This window comes from Rhinichthys klamathensis, unplaced genomic scaffold (assembly GCF_029890125.1).
Source record: "Rhinichthys klamathensis goyatoka isolate OS25496 unplaced genomic scaffold, OSU_Roscu_1.1 h1tg000951l_1, whole genome shotgun sequence".
Classification (NCBI taxonomy): Eukaryota; Metazoa; Chordata; class Actinopteri; order Cypriniformes; family Leuciscidae; genus Rhinichthys; species Rhinichthys klamathensis.
Window position 1 is genome coordinate 3,173 of NW_026607273.1, and position 12,607 is coordinate 15,779.

At 35.9% G+C, this 12,607-nt stretch overlaps 1 protein-coding gene across 1 annotated transcript; it reads left to right on the top strand.

Moving 5' to 3' along the window:
• The first annotated feature begins 6,244 nt into the window (after positions 1 to 6,244).
• Positions 6,245 to 11,633, top strand: actc1b (actin alpha cardiac muscle 1b). Its single transcript, XM_056244271.1, has 8 exons — positions 6,245 to 6,355; positions 6,792 to 6,939; positions 8,528 to 8,767; positions 8,847 to 8,931; positions 9,936 to 10,097; positions 10,182 to 10,373; positions 10,456 to 10,637; positions 11,389 to 11,633. Exons 2-8 carry the CDS (start codon positions 6,811 to 6,813, stop codon positions 11,530 to 11,532), a joined length of 1,134 nt encoding a protein of 377 aa, XP_056100246.1. The 5' UTR covers positions 6,245 to 6,355; positions 6,792 to 6,810; the 3' UTR covers positions 11,533 to 11,633.
• The last annotated feature ends 974 nt before the right edge of the window (positions 11,634 to 12,607 follow it).

The following is a 12,607-nucleotide window of genomic DNA, read 5'->3' on the forward strand; positions in this document are numbered from 1 at the left end:
TTATTAATAATTAGTAATAACCCGCCAAAATAAAAGTCTGGTTTACTTTAAAACAATTGTGAGACAATTAAAATATTAATGTACAGTAGAATGTTCCTCTAAAAGCAGTATTAAAATGTATGTATATATATATATATAAACAGAATTTGTTATCAAATAAAGTTGACAACCTGCCAAAATAAAAGTCCGGTTTGACAAAGAATTGTGACAGAATTAAAAAATTATTGTACAGTATAATGTTCCTCTAGAAGTACTATTTAAAAAGAATAAACCTAAAAACAAAGAATTTGTTATTAAATAAAAAGTTGACAACCGCCCAAAATAAAAGTCGGTTTAACTTGAAGAAATTGTAACAGAATTAAAATATTATTGTACAGTATAATGTTCCTCTAAAAGCAGTATTACATTTATTTATTTTACTAAAACACATAATTTGGGGGGGGGGGACTGGGGGGTAAGAATTTCATAGGGTTTTAAATGTTTTTGTTGCTGTTCTTAAACTTGTGATAAGCTGTATAAGTTTCAGTTAATTAATTACATGTTACTGTAACAAACAAGACATGATGCATGTCACAACATTGAGATAATTACCATATGACACGCCCACATTTCAAATCTAAGCACTGACGGACGTAGAAAGTGAAATGAACAACTATATTATAAGTGTTTGTGGACTTAAAAGAACCATGAACTGAACATGAGCTCTTTAAGACACCATTGATGTAATTTCTGAATATAATCAATACCTTCCATGGATCTTCCGCTCGTATATCAGAGAAATCCTCCCCGTATATCGATGCCAGCGCCTCGAGCTCGTTCTCCTGCTGGAGAGAGTAATCATTCATCCTGCATGAGGAGCTCAGCACTCACACACACTCCTCAACACCATCGCCGAGCAAAACCATGCAGGAAAACATTCATAAAACTTCTCATGTGGAGGCATGTAATCATAACAGCCGTCGCGTCGCGTGGCAGCGTCACGTCACGCTCGTGCGTCGCTCTGATGACTGTGTGCGCGCGCGCTGCAGTTCCTCGTCCTGCCGCTGAGAGGCGCTGTCGCTCGTCACGAAATATTTATATTTCACTTTTTGTATTTATACAGTATTATTATTTTTTTAGCAGAAATGTGTTACATGTAAACTGAAAATTCTCAGTAGCTTGTTCTTTCTCTAACACACACACACTTTCTCATCCTATGCTCTTCTAGACTCACTTCCTTATATTAAAGATACACAAAACGAAGCCGTTTTAAATCAAACCTAAAAACTCACTTTTTTTAGTTTAGCTTTTTCCTAATGGTTTTAATTATTTGCATTCAGTGTGTTCTTTTTTGTTGTTGTTGTTGTTGTACGCTTTGTATTCTATCTGTGTTTTTACTTTTATTATATTTATTTTCCTCTTTGTATTTTTATAGTGTAAAGTGCCTGAGAAGCTGCTTTATAAAATAAAGTTTATTATTATTATCTTCCTATTGCTCTTCCATGACAACAGATTTTCAGTTTACATGTAACACATTTATACATTTAGTCATTGTGCCAAAACACATGCACTTTCCTTAAATCAATAAGAAATTCAAATCTGATGTGAACCAGAAAGTAAGTGTTCAGATGATATTGTTTTGAGTTCTCTTTATTTGAGAATTGAGCCAAAGCGATTGAGAGAACTGTAAATGAATGTGTTTTGAGATTATATGAAATGATGTGTTGGTGCATCATTATAAAGCTGTGGAATCTGTGTCTCCTTCACTCGTGTGTGTGTGTGTGTGTGTGTGTGTGTGTGTGTGTGTGTGTGTGTGTGGTGTGTTGTGTGTGTGTGTGTGTGTGTGTGTGTGTGTGTGTGTGTGTGTGTGTGTGTGTGTGTGTGTGTGTGTGTGTGTGTGTGTGTGTGTGTGTGTGTGTGTGTGTGTGTGTGTGTGTGTGTGTGTGTGTGTGTGTTGTGTGTGGACAGAGCAGAAACCTATTAATAGTCAAACTCTCAAGCAGAGAATATGAAGAACAACCAGAACAGACGCTCATTCTCAATCATGCTGTCCTAAACACTCGTTCACCGCTCAGCATTCTGGGAGATTCCATGGGAAATACAGCCGAATGTTTAGTTTTGCATTTACATTTCTTTGTTTTAGATACAATTCCCCCACTGTTACACATTTGCACTCGCATTCCCATTAATATACAAATAAATACACTACATATTCATAGATTTTGAGTTTTATTTTTAATTGACTTGTATATATAGATAGATAGATAGATAGATAGAAGATAGATAGATAGATAGATAGTAGATAGATAGATAGATAGATAGATAGATAGATAGATAGATAGATAGATAGATAGATACTGTAGATAGATAGATAGATAGATAGTAGATAGATATAGATAGATAGATAATAGATAGATAGATAGATAGATAGATAGATACTGTAGATAGATAGATAGATAGATAGATAGATAGATAGTAGATAGATAGATAGATAGATAGATAGATAGATAGATAGATAGATAGATAGATAGATAGATAGATAGATAATACTGTAGATAGATAGTAGATAGAAGATACTGTAGATAGATAGATAGTAGATAGATAGATAGATAGATAGATAGATACTGTAGATAGATAGATAGATAGATAGATAGGTAGATAGATAGATAGATAGATAGATAGATAGATAGATAGATAGATAGATAGATAGATAGATAGATAGATAGATACTGTAGATAGATAGATAGAGTGATAGATAGATAGATAGATAGATAGATAGATAGATAGATAGATAGATAGATAGATACTGTAGATAGATAGATAGATAGATAGATAGATAGATACTGTAGTAGATAGATAGATAGATAGATAGATAGATAGATTAGATAGATAGATAGATAGATAGATAGTACTGTAGATAGATAGATAGATAGATAGATAGATAGATAGATAGATAGATAGATAGATAGATAGATAGATACTGTAGATAGATAGATAGATATGATAGATAGATAGATAGATAGATAGATAGATAGATAGATAGATAGATAGATAGATAGATAGATAGATATGTAGATAGATAGATAGATAGATAGATAGATAGATAGATAGATAGATAGATAGATAGTAGATAGATAGATAGATAGATAAGATAGATAGATAGATACTGTAGATAGATAGATAGATAGATAGATAGATAGATAGATAGATAGATAGATAGATAGATAGATAGATAGATAGATACTGTAGGATAGATTAGATAGATAGATAGATAGATAGATAGATAGATAGATAGATAGATACTGTAGATAGATAGATAGATAGATAGATAGATAGATAGATAGATAGATAGATAGATACTGTAGATAGATAGATAGATAGATAGATAGATAGATAGAGAGAGAGAGAGAGAGAGAGAGAGAGAGACGAGAGACGAGAGAAGATGTGAGAGAGAGAGAGAGAGAGAGAGAGAGGAGAGAGTGAGAGAGAGAGCGCCATCTGATCGAGAGAGCTGAGAGAAGAGAGAGAGAGATGTAAATTACCTCCTATATTCAAATCTTTTCATTTATTACACATATAGTTACTCGCACTCGATCTCGCTCTTCATATTCGGCTAAAGTCCCACAGAAATTGTCAGAATCTGGTAAATGTGTTTTAGTTTTTATGCTCCTTCGGTTTGGGAATGAAGTGCACAATAAATGTTCTTAATCTCGATGCACTTCCACACGTCTCTTCACAATGTTTAAAGGACACTTGCAATTGTTCCTCTTGTCTTAGATTAAGTTTATTTAGTTTGTGAATGTGTACATTGTGATATTGTCCTGTTGTGATTATGTGTGTGTGGATGTGTGTGTGCTGACCAGGACTCTCTGGAGGAAGAGATCGCAACATCTCAGTGTGATTCTCCTGGTTAAATAAAGGATAATAAACTAAAATTCCCTCATGAATGTCTGAGTTTGACTCTCGTTCTATTTCAGTTCCAGTTCTGAGTAAACGACAGGGACGGGTTTGGAAAAGCGTCTCGGGATCAGGAAGAGGATTTGACGACTCCACATGTTGCCATAAGTAAGGGAGAATCTCCTAATGAGGACCGGGATCTCTGAAACACACCAATGGGACGTCCCGTCACACACACTCACACTCACAACACCTGATGAGAACTGTGACCCTAAAAGGAGAGAGCTGATGCCAATCAGAGCGCAGCTACAACCCCAGCTCGGCCAATCAGAGCGCAGGAGAGGGCCGAGGGCCAGGCGCGCGTTACTCTCAGCTGTTAACCACATTTAGGGTTCGAGCCCGCATGCCTGAAGCCATTGACTTATACAGTATTCATCCTGGAGAGAGCGAGGAGCCTCAAGATGTTGCTAAAACGAGACCCGGCAAACCCTACTTGACATCTTTAGGCAGCCTGTGTCCGTAAAACGCTGAATAATCACGATTATATCCAGAGACTGCTGACTATCGGCTGGTGGAGCTCACACACACACACACACACACACCAGAAACACACATGCTTTTGTTAATGCGGGGATTATTAAAACATGATCCTTCACGAATGGATGAAGAACAGTGTGAATGTTGCAATGTTTTATCCACTACAAAAAGTGAAAAGCACTTCAAAAGGTGACAATGATTTAAATATGATCCCTCACGAACGGATAAATGTTTCAAACATTTCTCATGCGTGCAAACCCATGAAAAGCACTTAAAAAGGGACAATACTATAAACGCACAAAACATGCACATTACTGTTTTTTATGTATATAATATTTGCACGAGACATGCAAGAAAAAAAGTTGGCCATTGTGTGGTGAAAACATGTCAAATAATAACTATTATTAAAACTATAGGTAATATATAAATATATATACACAGTAGTGGATCAAAAAAGTTAATATATATATATATATACAGTAGTCAACATTTGAAGTGGATTAAAAAAGTTAATATATATATATATATATACAGTAGTCAACATTTGAAGTGGATTAAAAAAGTTTATATATATATATATATACAGTAGTCAACATTTGAAGTGGATTAAAAAAGTTAATATATATATAAATATACAGTAGTCAACATTGGAAGTGGATTAAAAAAGTTAATATATATATAAATATACAGTAGTCAACATTTGAAGTGGATCAAAAAAGTTAATATATATATACATATACAGTAGTCAACATTGGAAGTGGATTAAAAAAGTTAATATATATATAAATATACAGTAGTCAACATTTGAAGTGGATCAAAAAAGTTAATATATATATAAATATACAGTAGTCAACATTTGAAGTGGATTAAAAAAGTTAATATATATATATATATATATATATATATATATATATATATATATATATATATACAGTAGTCAACATTGGAAGTGGATTAAAAAAGTTAATATATATATATATATATATATATATATATATATATACAGTAGTCAACATTGGAAGTGGATTAAAAAAGTTAATATATATATAAATATACAGTAGTCAACATTTGAAGTGGATTAAAAAAGTTAATATATATATATATACAGTAGTCAACATTTGAAGTGGATTAAAAAAGTTAATATATATATATATATACAGTAGTCAACATTTGAAGTGGATTAAAAAAGTTAATATATATATATATATATATATATATATATATATATATATATATATATATACAGTAGTCAACATTGGAAGTGGATTAAAAAAGTTAATATATATATAAATATACAGTAGTCAACATTTGAAGTGGATTAAAAAAGTTAATATATATATATATATATATATATATATATACAGTAGTCAACATTGGAAGTGGATTAAAAAAGTTAATATATATATATATATATATATATATATATATATATACAGTAGTCAACATTGGAAGTGGATTAAAAAAGTTAATATATATATAAATATACAGTAGTCAACATTTGAAGTGGATTAAAAAAGTTCATCAAAGTTGTCATAAGACATGAACGGGTATTGTTCAAAATTCATGTATAACTTTGATGAAAGGTTTTGATCCACTTCAAATGTTGTTTAAACTATATATATTATTATTATTATTATGTCAAATATCTGTTATTATATTATATAATCTTCATTTTACCCAGAAATCTCGCACGTAGATGACTGGCGCTCTGCCTGCTATTTCTAAGGAAGCGTTTCTTAATTTTAGGGCCCGTGGAGATCAGATTCAGATTCAGGGGTGGAGGGGGTTATTTTCTGGTTTTTATTTTTTCTCGCCTGCTCTTATTTGGGCTTGTGTGAACCCCAGGCCCCGCCCCGGCCCCCAGGAGCCGCTCGTATTTAAGGGTCCTGCTCACCTTCTCTCTCTGTCCCAGTGGAAGCATCAGTCTTGTGATAACAACTTGGTGAGTCCTGCGAACTATATCCGATATTTCCTCAGATCTTCTAGACTCGGCTTTCCAGCGCTAGTTAGAGTGCGAGAACGGATAACGGCGACTTTCGATTTTTGTTGGAGCGGATAATCTTAGGTTTTGATAATGCACTTTAGTGTTTTCCATGCAACACTAAAGCATCGTACGTAGTGCATGCATGAAACCAGAGAATGCAATGACAGCTGCGACTGGAGAAAGTGAGAAGACTTGGAGCCGTAAATAGAGCGCCTGTTAAACTCCTGCCTTTCTTTGGCATTAGTGAAGTCTTGAGCTGCAGGGTTTGGTTTCAGTAACCCTTCATGGGCAGGAGAGGAGACGCACGTGTTTCTGGCAGCGCTAGGTCATGGTTTAACTGTAGAACAGCATGTGTGTGTGTGTGGTGTCTGACTGTGTGATGCTTCTTTCTCAGACCATCCAGAAAACCAACCATGTGCGACGACGAGGAAACTACCGCCCTTGTGTGTGACAACGGCTCTGGCTTGGTCAAGGCTGGGTTTGCCGGAGATGACGCTCCCCGTGCTGTGTTCCCCTCCATCGTTGGAAGACCCCGTCACCAGGTGCAACCCTTCTGCAGACAACGATAACACAGGGGGAATACTCTCACACACACTTCTGCAGACAACGATAACACAGGGGGAATACTCTCACACACACTTCTGCAGACAACGATAACACAGGGGGAATACTCTCACACACACTTCTGCAGACAACGATAACACAGGGGGAATACTCTCACACACACTTCTGCAGACAACGATAACACAGGGGGAATACTCTCACACACACTTCTGCAGACAACGATAACACAGGGGGAATACTCTCACACACACTTCTGCAGACAACGATAACACAGGGGGAATACTCTCACACACACTTCTGCAGACAACGATAACACAGGGGGAATACTCTCACACACACTTCTGCAGACAACGATAACACAGGGGGAATACTCTCATAGTGCTTTAACTCATGACACCACTGACATCATTATATTTCACCGGCTGATTGATTACATTAAGAATTGCAATGCGTTTTTTGATATTAAATATGCAAATTAATGCATTGTCTAATTAAATATGCGGGCAACACTTTTATCTATAATGCATTATAAAGGTAGTCATAATGTGCATCATAATGCATTACGTATTTTCATAAATAAAGTTAAAATTCATTGTAATATTCAGATTCTTTGTTATACCGCCTTTTTTATGCATTATACTTTCTATACTAAGTTACAATTTTTCATGAGACCATACAATAAGATGCATTACAAGGCATAATTAATGCATTAAAATACTTTCATAATGCATTATATATTAAAGTGTTAATACGCATTTTCGAAAAGCATAGTCTAATTAAATATGCGGGTAACACTTTACTTATAAAGTATTAAGGTAGTCCTAATGTACACCATAATGCATTGCATAGTTTCATAAATAACGTTAAAATGCATTATAATATTCACAGATTCCTTATTACATCTGAAATTGGTTTGACGCGTTTTAATGCTTTATACTTTCTACTATAATGTATCATAACTGCAGTTACAATGCATTATATGATGCATTACGAGGCATAATTTTAATGCATTCAAATACTTTTATAATGCATTATACATTAAAGTGTTAATATGCATTTTCAAATGCATTGCCTAATTAAATATACATTGTCAAATGCATCCTCTTACATATACCAATTTGCATAAATTTGATTTGTTTGATTTCGTTTCACTTATTAGAGTGAACGTTTTTTCCAGAGAGGATTCTGGATTTCTCTTTTTATCACTCCACGAATCAGCCGGAAACAAATTATGTTATTTTATGATTAAAATCAGGCGAATGATTTATGAACGACCCTTCAGAATATAAATATGAATAAAACCGTAAAGTCTGGTGTGTGTAAAGCTGGAGATTTCTGACTCACACTCACACTAATAGATCAAGTGCAATAAAATAAACACGTGTTTTCTTTCCGCTAAAATTTGAAAATGAATGTTAACACATGTATAATGCATTATAAAAGTAGTGTTATGCATTAATTAAGCATCTTATTGCTGCAGTTATGTAAAGCCAAATCGCCCTGAGAAGTGTTAGCGCGTGGTGTGTGTTGATCACACTCACTAAACCTCTCCACTCTCTCGCTCAGGGTGTGATGGTCGGCATGGGTCAGAAGGACAGCTACGTCGGTGATGAGGCTCAGAGCAAGAGAGGTATCTTGACCCTGAAGTATCCCATTGAGCACGGCATCATCACTAACTGGGACGACATGGAGAAGATCTGGCACCACACCTTCTACAATGAGCTGCGTGTGGCCCCTGAGGAGCACCCTACCCTGCTCACCGAGGCCCCGCTGAACCCCAAGGCCAACAGGGAGAAGATGACTCAGGTACGGATGAGACCTGCACACACACATGAGCCTCACACTCCCTCACGGGCTTCATCACACTGAGTCTTTCCTCTTGCAGATCATGTTTGAGACCTTCAACGTTCCCGCCATGTATGTGGCCATCCAGGCTGTGCTGTCCCTGTACGCTTCCGGCCGTACCACTGGTCAGTCATCAACACTCTTCACACACTCCTAGACTACACACAGAATGAGACAAATCAGTATTAAAAAAGGTACAAAAGCTTTTATTGGGATGGTAACCTTTCAAAAGGTTCACCTATGTCGCATATTTACCCCTAAAAGGTGCATATACGTATCTTAGAGATACATATAAGTACCAAAAGAGCACATATTAAAACCTAAAAAGTGCATATTATAGTATGTTTCGAAACGATGTCGCACCGTGACAGCCTTTGTACCTTTTTTCTGAGACCTTTTTTTCACATTTCACATCAAAATGTGACGTTAAAATCTTATTTTTTTAATCCAGTAGGATCTAATTTGATTCTTAAATCCGATTGGATTGTTTCACATTGGACTGAGAGATAAAAATCTGATTCTCTTTGATTGTTTATTTATAGACGATTTGTTTATTTTAGCCACTTTGTTGTGCATTTTGTCATATTTTTCAAATATGTCTATATCGTTTTTTTTTTTTTTTTAGTTTAGTACTTTATATAATACTTATTATATATATTTCAAGTAACAACATCAAGTTTTTAAGTTAACAATAATAACCCTGATTTCCATTAGGATCGTTTCCAAATTATGATTAAAAAAATACAAATTGGAATCCTGTACACATTTCTTAGCATTAATTATTTATTTATTTTTTGACTAGGCCTGTGTTATTGATTAAACAATCCCAGATAACAAACATACTGTATATTCTAACAAAGAACGTTTCACGTGAAAAGTTTTTCTTCTACTTTAAATGAACATTCCATTGCATCATTCTTCAAACACTGGGACCGTTACTTTCGAATGTTCTCTGAACGTTCTGAAAATGTAGCAACATTTAAAAACGTTAGAAGAACGTCCAACTGAAACATTTCAGAATCCATGAACGACGCATTACTATAAACACAACGTTTGACTGCTAGACACTGCTGTGTGCGTTGTGTGTGACCGCTGACGTCACCTGACCTGTCTGATCACGTGTCCTCAGGTATCGTGCTGGACGCTGGTGACGGTGTGACCCACAACGTCCCCGTATATGAGGGTTACGCGCTTCCCCACGCTATCATGCGTCTGGATCTGGCCGGTCGCGATCTGACTGACTATCTCATGAAGATCCTGACTGAGAGAGGCTACTCTTTCGTTACAACCGGTGAGTAGCGACACTTACAGCACAGGTGTGTATCAGGTGCGAGAGCCGCGAAGTAACACACACACACTTGATGCATCTCCACAGCTGAGCGTGAGATCGTGCGCGACATCAAGGAGAAGCTCTGCTATGTGGCTCTGGACTTCGAGAACGAGATGGCGACCGCAGCCTCCTCCTCCTCCCTGGAGAAGAGCTACGAGTTACCCGACGGCCAGGTGATCACCATCGGCAACGAGCGCTTCAGATGCCCCGAGACCCTCTTCCAGCCCTCCTTCATCGGTGCGTGTCCTCCCGCTGCTCCTCAGGACATGTGTTCGCCTGGTGTGATGGGCTGAAACTCAACTTCTCTCTCTCACCTCAGGTATGGAGTCTGCTGGCATCCATGAGACCGCTTATAACAGCATCATGAAGTGCGACATTGACATCCGTAAGGATCTGTACGCCAACAACGTGTTGTCCGGTGGAACCACCATGTACCCTGGTATCGCTGACCGCATGCAGAAGGAGATCACTGCTCTGGCTCCCAGCACCATGAAGATCAAGGTGACACACACACACACACACACACATTTAAAGGCAATTAATGCATTAGCTAAAGTTTAACTTTCTTTCATCCTTTCCCGCACTTTGTTACACGTCTTTCCCTCGCGGGTCAAAATGAGCCGAAGCCCTAAAATTATTTTTTTTTCTTCTTTTTTTTTTTTTTCAGAAAGCTTATTTTATTTCATTTTGAGATTTTTTCTATTTTTTTTTTTGCACTTCACCTCACATTATTTCCACTTAAATTCAAAATAACTCACAATTTCATGCATAACTCTTTTAATTCAGCTCTAAATATCTTACATTGGGAGTCTTTGCCCTCTTGTGGAGAAATAATAATATAACATGATATTTCATGCGTCTAGATGGGCTTATAGCGCTATGGTACACTCTGGCAGATACACATGTAGACATTATAAATCATTTATTGGTAAAGTTTTAGCATTTCTAGTCTGAATTTTGAGCATTTTTATGTGTTTCGATGTGTACTGAAGCATTCCTCGCATTCCTAAGGAGCTCAAATTGAGGGAAGGATTTGTTACTTTTATCCATTCAATTTTTGTTTTTTTGTGTACTCGTGGTTCAAGTGCGACAAAAGTCGGAGGTCTTGGACCCCTCTGATGAACACTCAATTTAAAAAAAATATTTTCAGATCAAAATGTCCCAAGGGAAATGCTTTTGAAGTATATAGAGAAATCTTGTCTACATGCAGTGGTTGCTCCGAGTTTAACCCCATCTCTCTCTCTCTCTCCAGATCATTGCTCCTCCTGAGCGTAAGTACTCCGTCTGGATCGGCGGCTCCATCCTGGCTTCCCTGTCCACCTTCCAGCAGATGTGGATCACCAAGCAGGAGTACGACGAGGCCGGTCCTTCCATCGTCCACAGGAAGTGCTTCTAAACCAACAACAATCTCTCAGTCTCAGCCGTACATTCGTACTGTCTCTTTTACTGTATATACATGTAATGTTGTAATAAAAACAGATAACTGATAATAGACAACCGCATCTTGAGTGATCACTGGCCTGTTTTTGCACGATTGCAATGCATTTGAGAAATGATGCAAAGTGGTAAAAGCAAGTTACAGTACTGGATAATAATTACATGCACCACCATGTTTACATGAGTTCTTAAAAGAATATCACAGTATATTTCCTAAACTAAAATATATATATATAATGCACTGCATGACATCAGTAATGCAAAACTAAAAAATTTGCAATAATGCAAAAACAATAAATAAATTATGCAAAACTAAGAATATCACAGTATATTTCCTAAACTAAAATACATATAATGCACTGCATGACATCAATAATGCAAAACTAGGAATATCAAAGTATTTTTCCTAAAATTAAAATATATATAATGCACTGCATGACATCAATAATGCAAAACTAAACAATTTGCAATAATGCAAAAAAATAAATAAATAATGCAAAACTAAGAATATCACACTATATTTCCTAAACTAATAAAATATAAAATGCACTGCATGACATCAATAATGCAAAACTAAGTTCTTAAAAGAATATCACAGTGTGTTTCCTAAACTAATAAAATATAAAATGCACTGCATGACATCAATAATGCAAAACTAAGAATATCAAAGTATTTTTCCTAAACTAAAAATATATATAATGCACTGCATGACATCAATAATGCAAAACTAACTAACTAACTAACTAGCATTATGGTAAAATAGTAGTGCTGGGCAAAGATTACTCTCGATTAATCACATCCAAAATAAAAGTTTGTGTTTACATAACAAATACATACTGTGTATAAATATTTTGTATATATAAGTACACTATACACACATGCATAGGCGTAATTCTATGGGGGGACAGGGGGACACGTCCCCCCCAATATTCAACGAAGGGCAATTTGTCCCCCCCAATATTTGATCATATTTGGGGCGCGTTTCCATTACAGATTTGCGCAAAACTTTTGCGATATTTTCTAAATGTCGATAA

What these genes read in the sequence shown, in the direction of transcription:
- actc1b (XM_056244271.1), top strand. Translation starts at nt 6,811, where the DNA reads ATGTGCGACGACGAGGAAACTACCGCCCTTGTGTGTGACAACGGCTCT. An exon ending in CTACTCTTTCGTTACAACCG is followed by an intron (nt 10,098 to 10,181) that starts GTGAGTAGCGAC and finishes GCATCTCCACAG; the next exon opens with CTGAGCGTGAGATCGTGCGC. An exon ending in CCAGCACCATGAAGATCAAG is followed by an intron (nt 10,638 to 11,388) that starts GTGACACACACA and finishes CTCTCTCTCCAG; the next exon opens with ATCATTGCTCCTCCTGAGCG.